Genomic DNA, 22,949 nt, shown 5'->3' on the forward strand with positions numbered 1-22,949 from the left:
TAGTGATCTGCCTCCATCACTGGTCCTGTTGATCAGTCATCTGATGTGTAAGGCCAACCTTAGGAAGTTCTATGTCTAATGGATATTCACTCAAGACACACAATGATATAATCAAAGATGATTTATTTTTATAGACAAACTCAACAACAACAAAACCTCTTGTACAATCCACCCGAAGGTGTATAATGGAAGGTGGTGCAATGGATGCAACTATTCTAAATGTTTTTGGGGGTGACCTCACTTTTAGGTTCAGCAAACACGCAGTTATCTGATTTAATGGAATCTATTACCAATGTGACCACACAAAACCTCAGCCAGTGCTAGTTCTCGTCCCGGAGAGCAGTGTAAAAATGGACATTCAAGAATTGTAGATGTTTCCTCACACTGCTGTGCTCTCAGCTCTTCACATTTAGCAGATGCACAGCATCTCCCTTCTACCGTAGTAAGTACTGTAGGATGCAATTAGAAGATTAGATTAGAAATGCCATGGAGCTGCCAAATGCAGAGAGAAGAGCACAGAAGTGTGAGGACACACCCCCTTACTAGTCCTGAAACATAAATCCATATTTAACAGTCCTGCTGCTACTAACACCATATACAAATGTAAGATCCCACTACTCTCAAGAGACAGTACCTAACGCTGTCTGTATTTTAGCGTGGTCACAAATTTCCTTTAAGCTACAGTTCCTAGTGTGAGACAAGTCCTCTGTGTCTTCATTAGTTTTACCCACTGTTTTAACTACTGTAATCTGAACCAAAAATTTTGTGACCTTATGTAGTAAAAACAAAAATGTCCCTCGTTAAACCAAAAAAAATTCTGATTCTGTCAAGTAAAACCAAGACACTCGACAAAACGCTCAGTGGTGGTTCAAGTCTCTTTGTTTACTCGAAAACACTTACAGGGGGCCCCTGATAACTATTCCTATCATCAAAAGGGTCTAAAAGTTGAAACCAAAGTCACTGCCGGCATCAAAAAGACCATTCCAAAAATGATAGCACTCAAAGGCATAAACCACAAATTTAAACAACTATGGACTTGGCTACAACGTTGGTTAAGACATGGACCAGGACAAGGTTATTGTTTTATAGGACAAGGTCCTGCCATCCTATTTGTCAAATTGTACTGAGCTTCTACAACTGTGGCCTTCAAACTTTGTAACGTGGACCTTCTGCAAGGCAAGGGTGTCTTTCTACAGGGATGTCGATAGTCTAATACTACTTTCTACCAGGGTCTTGTTATCCCAAAAGACAAGATCATCAAGGTACAACATTGGCCTTCAAACTTTGTAACACGGACCTTCTACCAGACATGGTTGTCCTCCAGAGCTGGACATTTAAAACGTATCTCTACTTTAGGGCAAGGTTTTGTCATCTAGTATGACAAAGTATACCAAACACAAAAATGCACAAACTTTGCAACAACTTTAAAACATGGATAATGGGATCTATGCGTAGGACAAATGATCGGACTAGGATTGACCTTGACAAATATCCAGATATGTCTATCGTCTTCAACACATGACACATCATGACACAAAACCATAAAGACCTCCATGTGTGGATGATTGTCACTTCTTCGAGTAGGACAACACCTGTGGCCATGAGAACTAAAATATGGGCCAAAATATTTATTGATCAGTTCCCTAAACCTCTTTGCATCAATTCTACCAATTCAATCCCTAAAAAGTGGCTCAACAATAGCAGTTGTTGGGCAAAAACATATTCCTTTCCACACCAACACATTAGGTGTGGTGACTGCCAGACTCCTCTAATGCCACCAGGGAGACCACAATGACCTACTTATTTCAACTCATTATCTTGAATGGTATCGACCAAATGGAACAAGCTATGAAATAAGACATTATAGAAAGCCTAGAGGCCCTGATACAGATTGGAAGTCAGTTGGTTCTACCTAAATAGGTGGATCTGTAAAATTTTTCAATAATGTGTTTTTTTCATTCCTCCAACTGGGCGTGGAGAAACACAACTGTAAACTTGGACGCTGGTTTGCATTGGTACAGCACCCACTGAGATTTGGCATCTCCTAAAGTGCCTAAAGTGCCTACAGTGGAGTTTTGCCATCAAGACTCCATCTAAATTCAGATCAGAGAATCAAGGTTCAGTGTCAGCAGGACCAGACGATGTCTAATATTCACAAGGTCCTCCAAACTATGGGTAGACCTTCTTCAAGACAGATTGAACAATCAACCTGTCATTGTATTATCTTCATGGGAAGAAACCTAGAACTTAAGAAAGTAAACTCGTATTGCAGTCCTTCAAGGTATTATCTTCAAGGAATCTTCTGCCACCCTTTACTTCTCATATTCCTTGCTTGAGCCTGTATATTTCCGACAGCAGAAGGTGAATTTTGGCTCACGGTCTCAGTCAAAAACAGACTATTAAAATCTCTTTCCCGAAGACTGAAACTTTCAACAGGATTTTTTACAAATGACAATCCAAACAACTAAACTAGGTAAACCAGTGGCGAGGTTACCGGTCTTATGGGTCTACCATCACTAGGATCCCACTGTTGTCATCTACAGATAATACACAGTTGAGGACCTCTTCCACTTTCTCCACCACATATGACTCCTGAGCCGGATTTTCATTGTTGACCTCTGGTTTTATTTGCATCTCCTCTACGTTTGTTTTGTCTGTTTTGTCGGAACTGGAATCCCATTCACCTTCTTCCTTCTCCTGGGTCAGGCTTGTAGCATCCCCCTTCTTGCTTTCGTCTTCGTTATCATCTACTGACTTTTCCAATGCCGTAAGATTTGGAGGAGTTTCACAAGTTTTTGAGGAAGAAGGTAAAGGAGATGCAGGACTCTGCTCAGTAGTCTTAGCGTCCACAGGTTCTCCTACATATTCCATCTCCCAATCTTCATCTTGGTCGTTGGATTCATCAGTCTTGGCAGCGACTTTTTCTTCTTCGTTTGACTTAAACCTGTCTTGAGAAGTTCCTGCCTTAACCCAAGGTGGAGAGAAACCTTGCTTGTTTCTTTGTTGCCAGCTATCTCGGTTATCTCCATCTCTTCCTCTGCTGTCCTGCCAGCGACCACGTTTAAAAGAATTGCCCCTTTCAGGACTTTCCTGGAATCTTCTCCGACCCCCGGAATCCATGTTCCATGATCTGTCCCCAAATCGTCTTTCTGTTCCATTGGAGTTACCTTGCCATGGTCGACCCCTAAAGTCCCCTCTGCCCCTTCCCCTGCTAAAGCTGCCTTGAGGTCTACTAGACCAGCGGTCTTCATTCTGATTATCTTGAAACCTTACCAAACCCCGTTGTGGTGGTGAGGAGCTTTGCTTTTCATAGTTGGAGGAGGAGGAAGGACCTTGATTATTTCCAAACCCTACGCTAGCCCTCTGGGGCCACGTACTACTGTCTGATTGAGCTGTCTGACTTTTGTCTAGTGCTGTAGGAGTTGCGTTCATTGTGCTAGTACTGAAGAGCATTCCAGTTTGGGGTTGCATACCGGAAAATATGGCCTGGTTTGGGTTGGAGGTAGTTACGCCCATGCACTGGTTAAAATTGGGCATTGGATTTTGGCAGGTTTGGACACTTTGTTGGGTGCCAAAAGGCATTGCGCCCGGCTGGCATACAGGAAACTGATTCATAAAAGGCATATTACATTGAGGGGAATTCATGCATGCACCATAGGGATACCCCATCTGCGTGTATGCACATGGTGGGTACATCGGTGGGTAGCATGGCATCTGAGCAGGCGTTTTGTAGGCCCCTAATACAGCATTGTTCAGCAGATAGGACAGAGCGTCCAGGCGGATGGGAACGGTGATCCCGGAGATAGAGGAAGAACCAGACCTCCCCACCACAGACTGCAGATCTAACGCCCCAACACTGGAAGACGAATGTCTGTCCTGAGACTGAGAAGACCTGTGATGGGAGGACGGCACGACGGAAGATCTGGAGTGAGTGTGATGCTGCTTCTTCTCCGCTGCCCTGGTGCTTTCTCCTGGTGAAACTACAGGGACATCTGTGCTGCTGATCTCCCGGATAATTATGTCTTGGGAGGAGGATAATGGTTCTCCTTCTGATGACCTTCAAGGAAAACAAACAAAAAAGAAAGACGATATAGACATCAGAACGAACGCTCCGCTCACCAGAGCTGCATCTCAGATATGTTTTATGTCTATGACTATGTTCACACTTCATCTAACGTGTCCATTCGACATTCTGGGAAACCAAAGAAGACGCTAAACCTCCTGCATATGCCACGTCTTTAAGAAGCGTCGTTAAAGGGGTTTTCCAGGGATACTGGTTGGGACCTGAAGCAGATAGATCCAGGGCCCACCTACCGTGGGAATGACGCTTTATTACCTGTACTGCCCATCCCAATTTCCTGGAATATCTCTTTGACCCCTTGGCGACCTGTCTAATTTTGAACTTTATGGATCAAGCACTTTATCATTACCCTCTGAACCAGAACTTTTTCAGATTTTTCCATAGTTGCTGTTGAAAGAGGGGTTGTTTTTTCCAGGATCAGCCTAGTTGGGTGTCCTTAAGTCGTGGACTGCCTGTGTGATGGGTGAGATTTCACATAAAAGAGGGAAATCTAGAAAGGACGTTTCATCCCCTACCAGAGGGGGGTGCTAGCTCCATGGAATAAAGTACTAGCCCCTATGAGATGCTACAAACTAAGTGAATTATTTTAATTTTGAGGGTCCTCACGGTTTAGTGGACTTTCACCCGGACACAACTATTTGTCCATCTGCACTCAGGGGATATAAGGTGTTAAATGTGCTAATATCTGATGCCAAAAAGTGAATAAAACCAGAGCCCCTCAGGGCCATTTAACCAAAATTTTAGGGTTTTATCACCGGACTGTTAGGTTGCATTTTTTACACATTTGCATTTTTGAATACATTACTGAAGGGAGGAGCCCAATTACATTGCTGTTAACCCTTTATCTCCAGACGTTTTCCACGTTAGTGACCAGGTCATTTCTCGGTCGTTTTCGGCAGCTTTTTAGTGTCCCAAATCTACAGCCCTCCCTGGCTGTGATTAAAAACAACTTTATACTTACCTAGAGATGAGCGCAATCAGGTTCCTCGGGCTCATCTCTTGTGCCGTCACAGTTCTACAATGAAGCCGGAGCGCTACACCGCAGCGTCATGGGCCGTAACTATGGCGCATGCGCAGTAAAGTCGTGGTGTAGTGCAGTGATTTTCAACCTTTTTTGAGCCGCGGCACACTTTTTATACTTAGAAAATCCTGGGGCACACCAACAACCAAAATAGCACAAAATGACACTAAAACAGTCATATTATACATATAGTTAATAATATAGATTCTAAATTTATTTTACTCAGTGTGAAACCTGGGCCTGTTTCGATAAACACAAAAGGGATATCCTGGCAGGAATGGTGGAAAGACACACACAAAGCTCTTCCTCAACAGTTCTCAGTTTCTCCCTGTTTTTAGTATATGGTGCTGATTATTATGTGGCTCATATACTGCAAAATAAAGGGGTACAATGAGAAGTACTATGGCCATGAGGCAAGAGTACAAGTGCCACCTCATATACTCAGCATATGAGCTGGTACTTGTAGTACTCCAGCCTCATGACTATAGTATTTCTCATTTTACATTTCTCATTGTTATATGCAGTATACTGCTGGAGTACTACAAGTACCAGCTCATATGCTGAGTATTCTGCCAACAGTTCATATACTCAGGCAAAAGCTCATATAGTCAGCATTATTGGTGGGCATTACCTTGGCGGTGGGCAAATGCGAGAGTCTCTCTGCTCTCAGGATGATGCGCCGGCCTTGGTGGCGTCATTTTGTCGCACGAGGTTCAAAGCTTGCGCATATGTTATCGTACACGTCTCCTACATTGTAAGAAGCCGTGACTGCGCATCGCTGCGCATTGCCGGGAAACAAAACACAGGGGGCAACATAGTTTGGGGAAATTTCCCCGCGGCACACCCGACCATGTGTCACGGCATACTGGTTGAAAATCACTGGTGTAGCGCACCGGCTTCACTGTGCAACCGTGCACGGAGCACCCGACCAATAAAGCTTTTATTTTAACAGTGGTCAAAGGGCGACACTAAGCCACCGGTCCATAAGGTCCTGATAGGTCCACTATAAATTGCTGTGTGTAATAAATAAGTGGGTTCCGGTTGTAGTTTGGGCCCTCGGTCTGTAGAAGGTCTGCAATCGCATGTACCTCTGGCCTTATAGAAAGATACTACATACAGATGTCCCTCAGAGGACCCCGGGGCTGCATGTCATGTCACCAGCTGCCTGTGACACCCTGCTGTGGGGTGCTGATGGGTGGGAGCAGGAGCCTTATCCCTCTGCATCCGCTTAGATAACACAGTCAATGGGGCAGATCTACTTACCCGGTCCATTCGCGATCCAGCGGCGCGTTCTCTGCACAGGATTCGGGTCCGGCCGGGATTTATGAAGGTAGTTCCTCCGCCGTCCACCAGGTGGCGCTGCTGCACTGAAAGTCATCTCATCGCGCCGGAATGCACCACCTCGGACCAGGTGAAGGTAAGCGCTTCGGAAGCGACACTTTTTCGTTTTTTAAATGCGGCGGTTTTTCCGAATACGTCGGGTTTTCGTTTGGCCACACCCCCCGATTTCCGTCGCGCGCATGCCGGCGCCGATGCGCCACAATCCGATCGCGTGCGCCACAATCCCGGGGCAATTCAGGGAAAATTGGCGCAAATTGGAAATATTCGGGTAACACGTCGGGAAAACGCGAATCGGGCCCTTAGTAAATGACCCCCAATGTTCAACTGTGTCTAAGGGGTTAAGCACCCAGTAGTATCGGCTCTTTTTCCGATTCCAAGTGTTAGGACCGGCGCCGGCACCAGCAGGACCCGACGCCCTGCAACCCCCCTCCAATCAGAACCCGATACAGCGGTCACTAATGGTTAACATTTGCGTTTTGTAAAAGCGACGTTTACCGAATGTTAACACGTTGTAAACGCCGATGTTAACATCAATGTAATTAGGCCCCTCCCCTCCGCTGTCGTACTGCATTGCAAAACGCAACGTAAGATGTGAAAGTGGCCTGAAAAATCACGGCCAATCCGTTTTTTTTTTTATTTTTCATTGCCGAAAACCTCAATTATTCCCTCTTCCTTCTGAGACACCTCTGATCCTACGGGACACAATTTTATCATGAAAAATTTCGTAACATTTTTTTTTGTACCATTTTGGGGGGGAAATTAGACATTTTGTTCTTTTTTGACATGTAGACATTTTCTTGTGATGTGCAGGTTCTGGTGCCGGGGACGTTCACGGACCGGTCCGTACTAATAAAAGGTTTAAAACATTTTTATTTACACTCCTTTTTTCTTAGTTTTTCATGTATTTATCCGTCCATGTTTTTTTATTGCTAAATAAACAACACCCAGCCCCCCCTCCCCCCGGACGTCCTCCGGAGGCAGCACTCATCTCCAGGCTTTAAGAGGTTAATTTGCATAAAGGGAAGTGCAGCTCTAAGCGTAGTCGTAGTCAGGCGCATGCGCAGCGCTGGGCAGGAGGTGGCGCGTCTTATTAAATATGGAGGATATATGGTCACCATGACAACTGGCCAGTGATGGGGGAAGGAGGAGCCTTAAAGGGATAGTATGAAAGGTCAGAGGTTCATGGTCTGGGCCTGGACACCCCTTTAAGGTAACAAGGACCCGCCCACTATCGGCAGGGTGAGGAGGGGCGTGGCCTGACACAATATGACCCCTCCCCCGTGTCAGGCCTATAGGATGAATAAGGCCGCAGTGAGGCCCGGAGCCCGTACACAGCGCAGACGGGTGACATCAGGGGTGATTACACGTCCTACACCCGCCCAGCAGTGACACATCACCCGGTGCCCACCTCTCTGCCCGGTTCTCCATACTGGACCCGCTCCTGGTACTGGCACCGCGCGCGCGGCTCCTCCACACAGATCTCTCCGCGGGACGCGGCGCACAACGGTGGCGCGGTGCGTGTGTCCCTCCGCGGAGGAGGGGGAACTACTTTTCTCTCTGTATTATAGGAGCCTGGTAAGAAGTGTGTGTACTGGTGCCGGTGCTGGTGGACCTCAGGCTGCTCCAGTTTATGGGATAATATTCTAATATTCTACACTACTGTATCATATATGTGTATAATACTGCAGAGCTGCGCTCACTATTCTACACTACTGTATCATATATGTGTATAATACTGCAGAGCTGCGCTCACTATTCTACACTACTGTATCATATATGTGTATAATACTGCAAAGCTGCGCTCACTATTCTACACTACTGTACCATATATGTGTATAATACTGCAGAGCTGCGCTCACTATTCTGCACTACTGTATCATATATGTGTATAATACTGCAGAGCTGCGCTCACTATTCTACACTACTGTATCATATATGTGTATAATACTGCAGAGCTGCGCTCACTATTCTACACTACTGTATCATATATGTGTATAATACTGCAGAGCTGCGCTCACTATTCTACACTACTGTATCATATATGTGTATAATACTGCAGAGCTGCGCTCACTATTCTACACTACTGTATCATATATGTGTATAATACTGCAGAGCTGCGCTCACTATTCTAGGTTACTGTACCATATGTGTATAATACTGCAGAGCTGCGCTCACTATTCTGCACTACTGTATCATATATGTGTATAATACTGCAGAGCTGCGCTCACTATTCTGCACTACTGTATCATATATGTGTATAATACTGCAGAGCTGCGCTCACTATTCTACACTACTGTACCATATATGTGTATAATACTGCAGAGCTGCGCTCACTATTCTACACTACTGTACCATATATGTGTATAATACTGCAGAGCTGCGCTCACTATTCTACACTACTGTACCATGTATGTGTATAATACTGCAGAGCTGCGCTCACTATTCTGCACTACTGTATCATATATGTGTATAATACTGCAGAGCTGCGCTCACTATTCTACACTACTGTATCATATATGTGTATAATACTGCAGAGCTGCGCTCACTATTCTACACTACTGTATCATATATGTGTATAATACTGCAGAGCTGCGCTCACTATTCTACTCTACTATATCATATATGTGTATAATACTGCAGAGCTGCGCTCACTATTCTGCACTACTGTATCATATATGTGTATAATACTATAGAGCTGCGCTCACTATTCTACACTACTGTATCATATATGTGTATAATACTGCAGAGCTGCGCTCACTATTCTACACTACTGTATCATATATGTGTATAATACTGCAGAGCTGCGCTCACTATTCTACACTACTGTATCATATATGTGTATAATACTGCAGAGCTGTGCTCACTATTCTACACTACTGTATCATATATGTGTATAATAATGCAGAGCTGCGCTCACTATTCTACACTACTTTGCCATATATGTGTATAATACTGCAGAGCTGCGCTCACTATTCTACGCTACTGTACCATATATGTGTATAATACTGCAGAGCTGCGCTCACTATTCTACACTACTATATTATATATGTGTATAATACTGCAGAGCTGCACTCACTATTCTACACTACTGTATCATATATGTGTATAATACTGCAGAGCTGCGCTCACTATTCTACACTACTGTATCATATATGTGTATAATACTGCAGAGCTGCGCTCACTATTCTACACTACTGTATCATGTATGTGTATAATACTGCAGAGCTGTGCTCACTATTCTAAACTACTGTATCATATATGTGTATAATACTGCAGAGCTGCGCTCACTATTCTACGCTACTGTACCATATGTGTATAATACTGCAGAGCTGCACTCACTATTCTACACTACTGTATCATATATGTGTATAATACTGCAGAGCTGCGCTCACTATTCTACACTACCGTATCATATATGTGTATAATACTGCAGAGCTGCGCTCACTATTCTACACTACTGTACCATATATGTGTATAATACTGCAGAGCTGCGCTCACTATTCTACACTACTGTATCATATATGTGTATAATACTGCAGAGCTGCGCTCACTATTCTACACGGCTGTATCATATATGTGTATAATACTGCAGAGCAGCGCTCACTATTCTGCACTACTGTACCATATATGTGTATAATACTGCAGAGCTGCGCTCACTATTCTGCACTACTGTACCATATATGTGTATAATACTGCAGAGCTGCGCTCACTATTCTACACTACTGTATCATATATGTGTATAATACTGCAGAGCTGCGCTCACTATTCTACACTACTGTATCATATATGTGTATAATACTGCAGAGCTGCGCTCACTATTCTACACTACTGTATCATATATGTGTATAATACTGCAGAGCTGCGCTCACTATTCTAAACTACTGTATCATATATGTGTATAATACTGCAGAGTTGAGCTCACTATTCTACACTACTTTACCATATATGTGTATAATACTGCAGAGCTGCGCTCACTATTCTACACTACTGTATCATATATGTGTATAATACTGCAGAGCTGCGCTCACTATTCTACACTACTGTACCATATATGTGTATAATACTGCAGAGCTGCACTCACTATTCTACACTACTGTATCATATATGTGTATAATACTGCAGAGCTGCGCTCACTATTCTACACTACTGTATCATATATGTGTATAATACTGCAGAGCTGCGCTCACTATTCTACACTACTATATCATATATGTGTATAATACTGCAGAGCTGCGCTCACTATTCTACACTACTGTATCATATATGTGTATAATACTGCAGAGCTGCGCTCACTATTCTACACTACTGTATCATATATGTGTATAATACTGCAGAGCTGCGCTCACTATTCTACACTACTGTATCATATATGTGTATAATACTGCAGAGCTGCGCTCACTATTCTACACTACTGTATCATATATGTGTATAATACTGCAGAGCTGCGCTCACTATTCTACGTTACTGTACCATATGTGTATAATACTGCAGAGCTGCGCTCACTATTCTGCACTACTGTATCATATATGTGTATAATACTGCAGAGCTGCGCTCACTATTCTGCACTACTGTATCATATATGTGTATAATACTGCAGAGCTGCGCTCACTATTCTACACTACTGTACCATATATGTGTATAATACTGCAGAGCTGCGCTCACTATTCTACACTACTGTACCATATATGTGTATAATACTGCAGAGCTGCGCTCACTATTCTACACTACTGTACCATGTATGTGTATAATACTGCAGAGCTGCGCTCACTATTCTGCACTACTGTATCATATATGTGTATAATACTGCAGAGCTGCGCTCACTATTCTACACTACTGTATCATATATGTGTATAATACTGCAGAGCTGCGCTCACTATTCTACACTACTGTATCATATATATGTATAATACTGCAGAGCTGCGCTCACTATTCTACACTACTATATCATATATGTGTATAATACTGCAGAGCTGCGCTCACTATTCTGCACTACTGTATCATATATGTGTATAATACTATAGAGCTGCGCTCACTATTCTACACTACTGTATCATATATGTGTATAATACTGCAGAGCTGCGCTAACTATTCTACACTACTGTATCATATATGTGTATAATACTGCAGAGCTGCGCTCACTATTCTACACTACTGTATCATATATGTGTATAATACTGCAGAGCTGTGCTCACTATTCTACACTACTGTATCATATATGTGTATAATAATGCAGAGCTGCGCTCACTATTCTACACTACTTTGCCATATATGTGTATAATACTGCAGAGCTGCGCTCACTATTCTACGCTACTGTACCATATATGTGTATAATACTGCAGAGCTGCGCTCACTATTCTACACTACTATATTATATATGTGTATAATACTGCAGAGCTGCACTCACTATTCTACACTACTGTATCATATATGTGTATAATACTGCAGAGCTGCGCTCACTATTCTACACTACTGTATCATATATGTGTATAATACTGCAGAGCTGCGCTCACTATTCTACGCTACTGTACCATATGTGTATAATACTGCAGAGCTGCACTCACTATTCTACACTACTGTATCATATATGTGTATAATACTGCAGAGCTGCGCTCACTATTCTACACTACCGTATCATATATGTGTATAATACTGCAGAGCTGCGCTCACTATTCTACACGGCTGTATCATATATGTGTATAATACTGCAGAGCTGCGCTCACTATTCTACACTACTGTACCATATATGTGTATAATACTGCAGAGCTGCGCTCACTATTCTGCACTACTGTACCATATATGTGTATAATACTGCAGAGCTGCGCTCACTATTCTACACTACTGTATCATATATGTGTATAATACTGCAGAGCTGCGCTCACTATTCTACACTACTGTATCATATATGTGTATAATACTGCAGAGCTGCGCTCACTATTCTACACTACTGTATCATATATGTGTATAATACTGCAGAGCTGCGCTCACTATTCTAAACTACTGTATCATATATGTGTATAATACTGCAGAGTTGCGCTCACTATTCTACACTACTTTACCATATATGTGTATAATACTGCAGAGCTGCGCTCACTATTCTACACTACTGTATCATATATGTGTATAATACTGCAGAGCTGCGCTCACTATTCTACACTACTGTATCATATATGTGTATAATACTGCAGAGCTGCGCTCACTATTCTACACTACTGTATCATATATGTGTATAATACTGCAGAGCTGCGCTCACTATTCTACACTACTGTATCATATATGTGTATAATACTGCAGAGCTGTGCTCACTATTCTACACTACTGTATCATATATGTGTATAATACTGCAGAGCTGCGCTCACTATTCTACACTACTGTATCATATATGTGTATAATACTGCAGAGCTGCGCTCACTATTCTACACTACTTTACCATATATGTGTATAATACTGCAGAGCTGCGCTCACTATTCTACACTACTGTATCATATATGTGTATAATACTGCAGAGCTGCGCTCACTTTTCTACACTACTGTACCATATATGTGTATAATACTGCAGAGCTGCGCTCACTATTCTGCACTACTGTACCATATATGTGTATAATACTGCAGAGCTGCGCTCACTATTCTACACTACTGTATCATATATGTGTATAATACTGCAGAGCTGCGCTCACTATTCTACACTACTGTATCATATATGTGTATAATACTGCAGAGCTGCGCTCACTATTCTACACTACTGTATCATATATGTGTATAATACTGCAGAGCTGCGCTCACTATTCTAAACTACTGTATCATATATGTGTATAATACTGCAGAGTTGCGCTCACTATTCTACACTACTTTACCATATATGTGTATAATACTGCAGAGCTGCGCTCACTATTCTACACTACTGTATCATATATGTGTATAATACTGCAGAGCTGCGCTCACTATTCTACACTACTGTATCATATATGTGTATAATACTGCAGAGCTGCGCTCACTATTCTACACTACTGTATCATATATGTGTATAATACTGCAGAGCTGCGCTCACTATTCTACACTACTGTATCATATATGTGTATAATACTGCAGAGCTGTGCTCACTATTCTACACTACTGTATCATATATGTGTATAATACTGCAGAGCTGCGCTCACTATTCTACACTACTGTATCATATATGTGTATAATACTGCAGAGCTGCGCTCACTATTCTACACTACTTTACCATATATGTGTATAATACTGCAGAGCTGCGCTCACTATTCTACACTACTGTATCATATATGTGTATAATACTGCAGAGCTGCGCTCACTTTTCTACACTACTGTACCATATATGTGTATAATACTGCAGAGCTGCGCTCACTATTCTACACTACTGTATCATATATGTGTATAATACTGCAGAGCTGCGCTCACTATTCTACACTACTGTATCATATATGTGTATAATACTGCAGAGCTGCGCTCACTATTCTACACTACTGTATCATATATGTGTATAATACTGCAGAGCTGTGCTCACTATTCTACACTACTGTATCATATATGTGTATAATACTGCAGAGCTGCGCTCACTATTCTACACTACTGTATCATATGTGTATAATACTGCAGAGCTGCGCTCACTATTCTACACTACTTTACCATATATGTGTATAATACTGCAGAGCTGCGCTCACTATTCTACACTACTGTATCATATATGTGTATAATACTGCAGAGCTGCGCTCACTATTCTACACTACTGTACCATATATGTGTATAATACTGCAGAGCTGCGCTCACTATTCTACACTACTGTATCATATATGTGTATGATACTGCAGAGCTGCGCTCACTATTCTACACTATTGTACCATATATGTGTATGATACTGCAGAGCTGCGCTCACTATTCTACACTACTGTATCATATATGTGTATAATACTGCAGAGCTGCGCTCACTATTCTACACTACTGTATCATATATGTGTATAATACTGCAGAGCTGCGCTCACTATTCTACACTACTGTATCATATATGTGTATAATACTGCAGAGCTGCGCTCACTGTTCTACACTACTGTATCATATATGTGTATAATCCTGCAGAGCTGCGCTCACTATTCTACACTACTGTATCATATATGTGTATAATACTGCAGAGCTGCGCTCACTATTCTACACTACTTTACCATATATGTGTATAATACTGCAGAGCTGCGCTCACTATTCTAAACTACTGTATCATATATGTGTATAATACTGCAGAGCTGCGCTCACTATTCTACACTACTGTACCATATATGTGTATAATACTGCAGAGCTGCGCTCACTATTCTACACTACTGTATCATATATGTGTATAATACTGCAGAGCTGCGCTCACTATTCTACACTACTTTACCATATATGTGTATAATACTGCAGAGCTGCGCTCACTATTCTAAACTACTGTATCATATATGTGTATAATACTGCAGAGCTGCACTCACTATTCTGCACTACTGTATCATATATGTGTATAATACTGCAGAGCTGCGCTCACTATTCTAAAGTACTGTATCATATATGTGTATAATACTGCAGAGCTGCGCTCACTATTCTACACTACTGTATCATATATGTGTATAATACTGCAGAGCTGTGCTCACTATTCTACACTAATGTATCATATATGTGTATAATACTGCAGAGCTGTGCTCACTATTCTACACTACTGTATCATATATGTGTATAATACTGCAGAGCTGCGCTCACTATTCTACACTACTGTATCATATGTGTGTATAATACTGCAGAGCTGCGCTCACTATTCTACACTACTTTACCATATATGTGTATAATACTGCAGAGCTGCGCTCACTATTCTACACTACTGTATCATATATGTGTATAATACTGCAGAGCTGCGCTCACTATTCTACACTACTGTACCATATATGTGTATAATACTGCAGAGCTGCGCTCACTATTCTGCACTACTGTATCATATATGTGTATAAAACTGCAGAGCTGCGCTCACTATTCTACACTACTGTATCATATATGTGTATAATACTGCAGAGCTGCGCTCACTATTCTACACTACTGTATCATATATGTGTATAATACTGCAGAGCTGCGCTCACTATTCTACACTACTGTATCATATATGCGTATAATACTGCAAAGCTGCGCTCACTATTCTACACTACTGTATCGTATATGTGTATAATACTGCAGAGCTGCACTCACTATTCTACACTACTGTATCGTATATGTGTATAATACTGCAGAGCTGCGCTCACTATTCTACACTACTGTATCGTATATGTGTATAATACTGCAGAGCTGCACTCACTATTCTACACTACTGTATCGTATATGTGTATAATACTGCAGAGCTGCGCTCACTATTCTACACTACTGTATCGTATATGTGTATAATACTGCAGAGCTGCGCTCACTATTCTACACTACTGTATCATATATATGTATAATACTGCAGAGCTGCGCTCACTATTCTACACTACTGTATCGTATATGTGTATAATACTGCAGAGCTGCGCTCACTATTCTACACTACTGTATCGTATATGTGTATAATACTGCAGAGCTGCGCTCACTAGTCTACACTTCTCTTCAATGCAAAAATGTGAGCGAGCTCCGTCCTGAACGGGTGAATATAAAGACTAAAATAAGACAATTATCACGCGTTATATTGTTATTATATTGTTACATTTTACAATAATTTACATATTTCTCAGTTATCAGGGTGGTCCGGGCTGGAGGGAAAATATAAAACAAAACTGTAAACTACTATAATTACAGGAATTATCAGACAATCACAATACTGCAGGCATTGGCATTGGATAACACTGTGTGACCATATGGCGGTATATGACAATGACCTCTGGTTACTGTGGTCCGGTGTGTGCGGAGGTCTCCAGGATCACCCGGATCTCCCTCTCCAGCTCCGCCGCCCTCTCTCTCACATCAGGAGACGTCTCTTCCGGATCCTCCCGCCGCAGTTCTGATAACACATTACGTAACGCGTCAACGTTTCTCACGGACTCCATCTGCTGAGGGTTCTCCTTTAGATCTTGCACCCAATCCAGATACGCCTGCAGCAGCCCCATGTCACCCAGGAAACTGCTGAGAATCTTCAGACCTGGAAGATGGCGCTGCAGCTCCACCAGAACCTCCTTCCCCCCATCACTGAGCTTATTACCCACAATCCTGAGGAGGAAAACCAACCATTACTTATATATCCATAGGGGACAGTATTATAGTAGTTATATTCCTCTACATAGGGGGCAGTATTATAGTAGTTATATTCTTGTACATAGGGGGCAGTATTATAGTAGTTATATTCTTGTACATAGGGGGCAGTATTATAGTAGTTATATTCTTGTACATAGGGGGCAGTATTATAGTAGTTATATTCTTGTACATAAGGGGCAGTATATAGTAGTTATATTCTTGTACATAGGAGGCAGTATTATAGTAGTTATATTCCTGTACATAGGGGGCAGTATTATAGTAGTTATATTCTTGTACATAGGGGGCAGTATTATAGTAGTTATATTCCTGTACATAGGGGGCAGTATTATAGTAGTTATATCCCTGTACATAGGGGGCAGTATTATAGTAGTTATATTCCTGTACATAGGGGGCAGTATTATAGTGGTTATATTCCTGTACATAGGGAGCAGTATTATAGTAGTTATATTCTTGTACATAGGGGGCAGTATTATAGTAGTTATATTTCTGTACATAGGGGGCAGTATTATAGTAGTTATATTCTTGTACATAGGGGGCAGTATTATAGTAGTTATATTCTTGTACATAGGGGGCAGTATTATAGTAGTTATATTCTTGTACATAGGGGGCAGTATTATAGTAGTTATATTCTTGTACATAGGGGGCAGTATTATAGTAGTTATATTCTTGTACATAGGGGGCAGTATTATAGTAGTTATATTCTGTACATAGGGGGCAGTATTATAGTAGTTATATTCCTGTACATAGGGGGCAGTATTATAGTAGTTATATTCCTGTACATAGGGGGTAGTATTATAGTAGTTATATTCCTGTACATAGGAAGCAGTATTATAGTAGTTATATTCTTGTACATAGGGGGCAGTATTATAGTAGTTATATTCTTGTACATAGGGGCAGAATTATAGTAGTTATATTCCTGTATATAGGGGGCAGTATTATAGTAGTTATATTCTTGTACATAGGGGACAGTATTATAGTAGTTATATTCTTGTACATAGGGGGCAGTATTATAGTAGTTATATTCCTGTACATAGGGGGCAGTATTATAGTAGTTATATTCTTGTACATAGGGGCAGTATTATAGTAGTTATATTCTTGTACATAGGGGCAGTATTATAGTAGTTATATTCTTGTACATAGGGGGCAGTATTATAGTAGTTATATTCTTGTACATAGGGGGCAGTATTATAGTAGTTATATTCTTGTACATAGGGGGCAGTATTATAGTAGTTATATTCCTGTACATAGGGTGCAGTATTATAGTAGTTATATTCTTGTACATAGGGGGCAGTATTATAGTAGTTATATTCTTGTACATAGGGGGCAGTATTATAGTAGTTATATTCCTGTACATAGGGTGCAGTATTATAGTAGTTATATTCTTGTACATAGGGGGCAGTATTATAGTAGTTATATTCTTGTACATAGGGGGCAGTATTATAGTAGTTATATTCTTGTACATAGGGGGCAGTATTATAGTAGTTATATTCCTGTACATAGGGTGCAGTATTATAGTAGTTATATTCTTGTACATAGGGGGCAGTATTATAGTAGGTATATTCTTGTACATAGGGGGCAGTATTATAGTAGTTATATTCTTGTACATAGGGGGCAGTATTATAGTAGTTATATTCCTGTACATAGGGGGCAGTATTATAGTAGTTATATTCTTGTACATAGGAGCAGTATTATAGTAGTTATATTCTTGTACATAGGGGGCAGTATTATAGTAGTTATATTCCTGTACATAGGGGGCAGTATTATAGTAGTTATATTCTTGTACATACGGGGCAGTATTATAGTAGTTATATTCCTGTACATAGGTGGCAGTATTATAGTACTTATATTCTTGTACATAGGGGGCAGTATTATAGTAGTTATATTCTTGTACATAGGGGGCAGTATTATAGTAGTTATATTCTTGTACATAGGGGGCAGTATTATAGTACTTATATTCTTGTACATAGGGGAGCAGTATTATAGTAGTTATATTCTTGTACATAGGGGGCAGTATTATAGTAGTTATATTCTTGTACATAGGGGACAGTATTATAGTAGTTATATTCTTGTACATAGGGGCAGTATTATAGTAGTTATATTCCTGTACATAGGGGGCAGTATTATAGTAGTTATATTCCTGTACATAGGGGGCAGTATTATAGTAGTTATATTCTTGTACATAGGGGGCAGTATTTTAGTAGTTATATTCCTGTACATAGGTGGCAGTATTATAGTACTTATATTCTTGTACATAGGGGGCAGTATTATAGTAGTTATATTCTTGTACATAGGGGGCAGTATTATAGTAGTTATATTCTTGTACATAGGGGCAGTATTATAGTAGTTATATTCCTGTATATAGGAGGCAGTATTATAGTAGTTATATTCTTGTACATAGGGAGCAGTATTATAGTAGTTATATTCTTGTACATAGGGGGCAGTATTATAGTAGTTATATTCCTGTACATAGGGGGCAGTATTATAGTACTTATATTCTTGTACATAGGGGGCAGTATTATAGTAGTTATATTCTTGTACATAGGGGGCAGTATTATAGTAGTTATATTCTTGTACATAGGGGGCAGTATTATAGTAGTTATATTCTTGTACATAGGGGGCAGTATTATAGCAGTTATATTCCTGTACATAGGGGGCAGTATTATAGTAGTTATATTCTTGTACATAGGGGGCAGTATTATAGTAGTTATATTCTTGTACATAGGGGGCAGTATTATAGTAGTTATATTCCTGTACATAGGGGGCAGTATTACAGTAGTTATATTCTTGTACATAGGGGGCAGTATTATAGTAGTTATATTCTTGTACATAGGGGGCAGTATTATAGTACTTATATTCTTGTACATAGGGGGCAGTATTATAGTAGTTATATTCTTGTACATAGGGGGCAGTATTATAGTAGTTGTATTCTTGTACATAGGGGGCAGTATTATAGTAGTTATATTCTTGTACATAGGGGGCAGTATTATAGTATTATTCATACGTTAGAAGCTTCAGAGTCATGTTATTGGATAGGCAGGTGATGACATTTTCCAAACCACTGTCTGTGATCCCGTTGATGTCCAGGTACAGTTCCTCTAGAGTCTGGTTGTGACGTAAAGCTTCCCAAAGACACTTGATGCCGTCTGATCCGATGTTATTCCCGCACATTCTAAAACAAGACACAATTTGTAAGATAAGTTCTGTAGACTGTGAGCAGTTCTGTAATGATGACGCTTCTGTAGGCAGGAATATTCTGGACACTATATGGCAGTATACTGCCCCTGTCACATATTATAGTAGATTAGGGTGACTATGGTCACAGGTCCATCAAGTCCCCCCTTTAGAAACCTGTCCTTACTAATTCATGTCCTGTCCTTACTAATTTATGTCCCCATGCTCGGCCATCTGCACCATTAATGCAGCTCTCTGTTGTAAGGTTACGATGGGAGGATTCCTGATGTGTCCTAACAATATATGGCAGCAGTGTATCCCCTGTTTACTCGTGCTGTGGGATTTGTCCTCTGGTTTGACTCCTCCCAACAGAAAGCGGGAGGAGGAGCAAACATTGGCAGGGTTCAGGGTTTTATCCCATAACCCTATATGGAGTGTTACATCACCGGGGAACACCCAGAACCTAACGTTCAGCGGAGGCCGGGGATGGAGGCCGTACTGCAGCATCCATCACCCAATATAATGATTGCCACTGCTCCTGCTCTTTTTAGCAAGATGATATAGAGCAGTCCACTGCGTTTTTTTTATCTGTGTTTTCCTTCTGGATGTGAAGTTTACTGAGCAGACAGTGGCCCCTACCTACCTGTACATGTCTATGGACAAATTCAGTGTATACGCCAAGAGCTTAACTGGTATATATACTGAATGGATCGAAAAAGTGAATGTGACCTGAAGACATGAACTGAGACTCACAGAAGACTTTTCACTTGACACGTCGGAGATTTCAGCACATCGGCCTCCATTACTGCCACTTCCTTCCCCAAAGCGTTATATCGCAGGCTACAAACAAAAGATAATGATACAATAGTTATAATACATTAGTATCCTAGTTATATTGTACCTAGGGGGCAGTATTAGTATTATACTAGTTGTTCATTCACTTCCCAAACGTCTCTTGTTGTTTGTAGGGAACCCGTCAGCAGCTCTATGCACATATTACACCACTAGCGTTATTCATCTTTGTATTAGTAAAATCCATCGTATTCTTAGTTCTCTTGGTCGCTACATGTTATGAATCATTTTTTATTCCTCTTGTCCATTCATATTATAAAGTCAATAAAATCCAGGCCCTCGATCCCTCTACGTCACCCTCCCTCACGTATCGGGCTCTCAGACACAACACACATGACCTTTGTCCATACTTTTATAGTCGCTTTCACCTTGTAGGTGTAGTTGGGTCTATCTGATGATGATAAAGTTCCCCGTCTGAGGCCGGTCACAGACTCCCCTGTAACTATTGCTACCTCCGACACTTGAGAAGTCACAATTACTACTACAGCTTTATGTTGTCTACTAGCTATAGTATGGCTTGTTATACTGCATGTGCTGGGGGTGGCATTAGATTTGCACATTGTCCACCTGGGTGTCTTCTTATCCTGACCTTCTACCGATACATCTGCCATTGGATGCGTTGGGCGTCCACATCCTCTCCCAAAACTATGGGTGAGGTTTTACCTATAGGACATCTCAAGGACCAGCGCATGCACAAGTAAAAGGTTCCTCAGCTCATCCCTACAATCTTGGGACTATAGTAATGACCTGACCGGTGCCTGAGCGAAGGTTCCCAGTGTCCCAGCCCTGAATTTTGGTTTACATCTTGACTTTTTGGTATCTTGACCATAGCGCCCAACTATTGACTCTTCCTCATTTCCAACCTGGATCCCTTTGTCTATCCTCGTCAAGACCCAAGACCTTCCATGACTCCACATGTGTCCTAATACTTGCTACCACTCAATGAAGGTTGTCTTGCCTGACCAGCTGCCTCCTACTGCCTGGTGGGAGACATCTGGATTATACTGAGGCTTCCTTCTCTCTCCCCATACAGGACATGAGCCAAGTGTGCGTGGAGATTGAGTGAGACAGCGTACAGTACTTTCACCTCCGTGAATGCCATGCAATGGTTTATCCTCTCTAAGTTGTACATCCTATTGCAAAATATGTCACCTCCAGTGGCAGAGGAAGAAATTATCGTCTAGTCTAGTGCCACCCATCAGTGACAAAAGTGTTGGACCGGTCCACCAATCTACGAAAGGATCTTCCATTGAGTCCAAGCTTTAACTTTGTATTGGCCCCTGAGGCGCAGGAGAGAACAATCCAATTTTGTGGTGTCTTATCTAGGGGTTAATGGATGGTTGGCCTAAGCACCTTTGTGTCTGGTGGGTGCAGGGAACCTTAGTCAGGCACTGGTTGGCTGTCCTGATAGCGATTGTCAAACATTGAATTATGGCTTGGATTACCAACACTATGGGGGTCATTTACTAACGGCCCGATTCGCGTTTTCCCGACGTGTTACCCGAATATTTCTGATTTGCGCCGCTTGTACATGAATTGCCCCGGGTTTTTGGCGCACGCGATCGGATTGTGGCGCATCGGGGCCGGCATGCGCGCGACAGAAATCGGGGGGGCGTGGCCGAACGAAAACCCGACGTATTCGGAAAAACCGCCGCATTTAAAAACCGAAATGTGTCGCTTGGGAAGCGCTCACCTTCACCTGCTATGGGATGGTGCATTCCGGGGCGTTAAGATTATTTTCGGCACAGCAGCGCCACCTGGTGGACGGCGGAGGAACTACCTTCTTAAATACCAGCCGGACCCGAATCCTGTGCAGAGAAGGCGCCGCTGGATCGCGAATGGGCCGGGTAAGTAAATCTGCCCCTATATCTTTACCTTATTTTGGTAAGGGGATAGTGTTGACTATGCTTTTAGAAGGTACTGATTCCACGCGTTATTCGAAGCCATAACAATCCCTACCATGTACTAACAAGAGCATTTCTCTCTACTGATGGTAACTGTGGACATTTTAAAGGCTTGAGCATTGACTTGTTTGCCACCTTTAGCCGGTATCAGAGAGATATCTTTACAGTGGGAAGCCTTTTTCCCAGACGAGGCTTCCATCGAGATCCAGTACCTTCCGAGGGACAATATACTCTGAAGGAAGGGACTGCACAAGTCCATGGTTGCATTAATGGAGAACAATTTATGACACCATCAGTACCTTAGAATTACAAAAAAGTGGAAAAAAGTCAGAAC

At 41.6% G+C, this 22,949-nt stretch overlaps 2 protein-coding genes across 5 annotated transcripts in view; both read right to left on the reverse strand.

The window, feature by feature from the left end:
• Window positions 1–2,092: 2,092 nt before the first annotated feature.
• LOC140065382 (uncharacterized) lies at window positions 2,093–7,952 on the reverse strand. The gene is made up of 2 exons (XM_072112981.1): window positions 7,852–7,952; window positions 2,093–4,057 (listed from the first exon to the last, which is right to left on the reverse strand). The coding sequence occupies exons 1-2, from the start codon at window positions 7,869–7,871 to the stop codon at window positions 2,500–2,502; spliced, it is 1,578 nt and encodes a 525-aa protein (XP_071969082.1). The 5' UTR covers window positions 7,872–7,952; the 3' UTR covers window positions 2,093–2,499.
• Window positions 7,953–16,131: 8,179 nt separating this feature from the next.
• LOC140134579 (NACHT, LRR and PYD domains-containing protein 12-like) overlaps window positions 16,132–22,949 on the reverse strand; it is a 34,042-nt gene continuing 27,224 nt past the window's right edge. For 3 of the 4 annotated variants that reach the window (XM_072154988.1, XM_072154989.1, XM_072154987.1), the window contains exons 7-9: window positions 20,613–20,699; window positions 19,690–19,857; window positions 16,133–16,643 (exon numbers count right to left, since the gene is read on the reverse strand). In XM_072154988.1, coding sequence (XP_072011089.1) covers window positions 16,322–16,643; window positions 19,690–19,857; window positions 20,613–20,699 — 577 coding nt within the window. In that variant the 3' untranslated portion in view covers window positions 16,133–16,321. Of the gene's footprint in view, window positions 16,644–19,689; window positions 19,858–20,612; window positions 20,700–22,949 lie in introns of all 4 variants that reach the window. The other variant, XM_072154990.1, reaches the window with a different exon arrangement.

The sequence above is a fragment of the Engystomops pustulosus genome, chromosome 6, assembly GCF_040894005.1.
Source record: "Engystomops pustulosus chromosome 6, aEngPut4.maternal, whole genome shotgun sequence".
Lineage (NCBI taxonomy): Eukaryota > Metazoa > Chordata > Amphibia > Anura > Leptodactylidae > Engystomops > Engystomops pustulosus.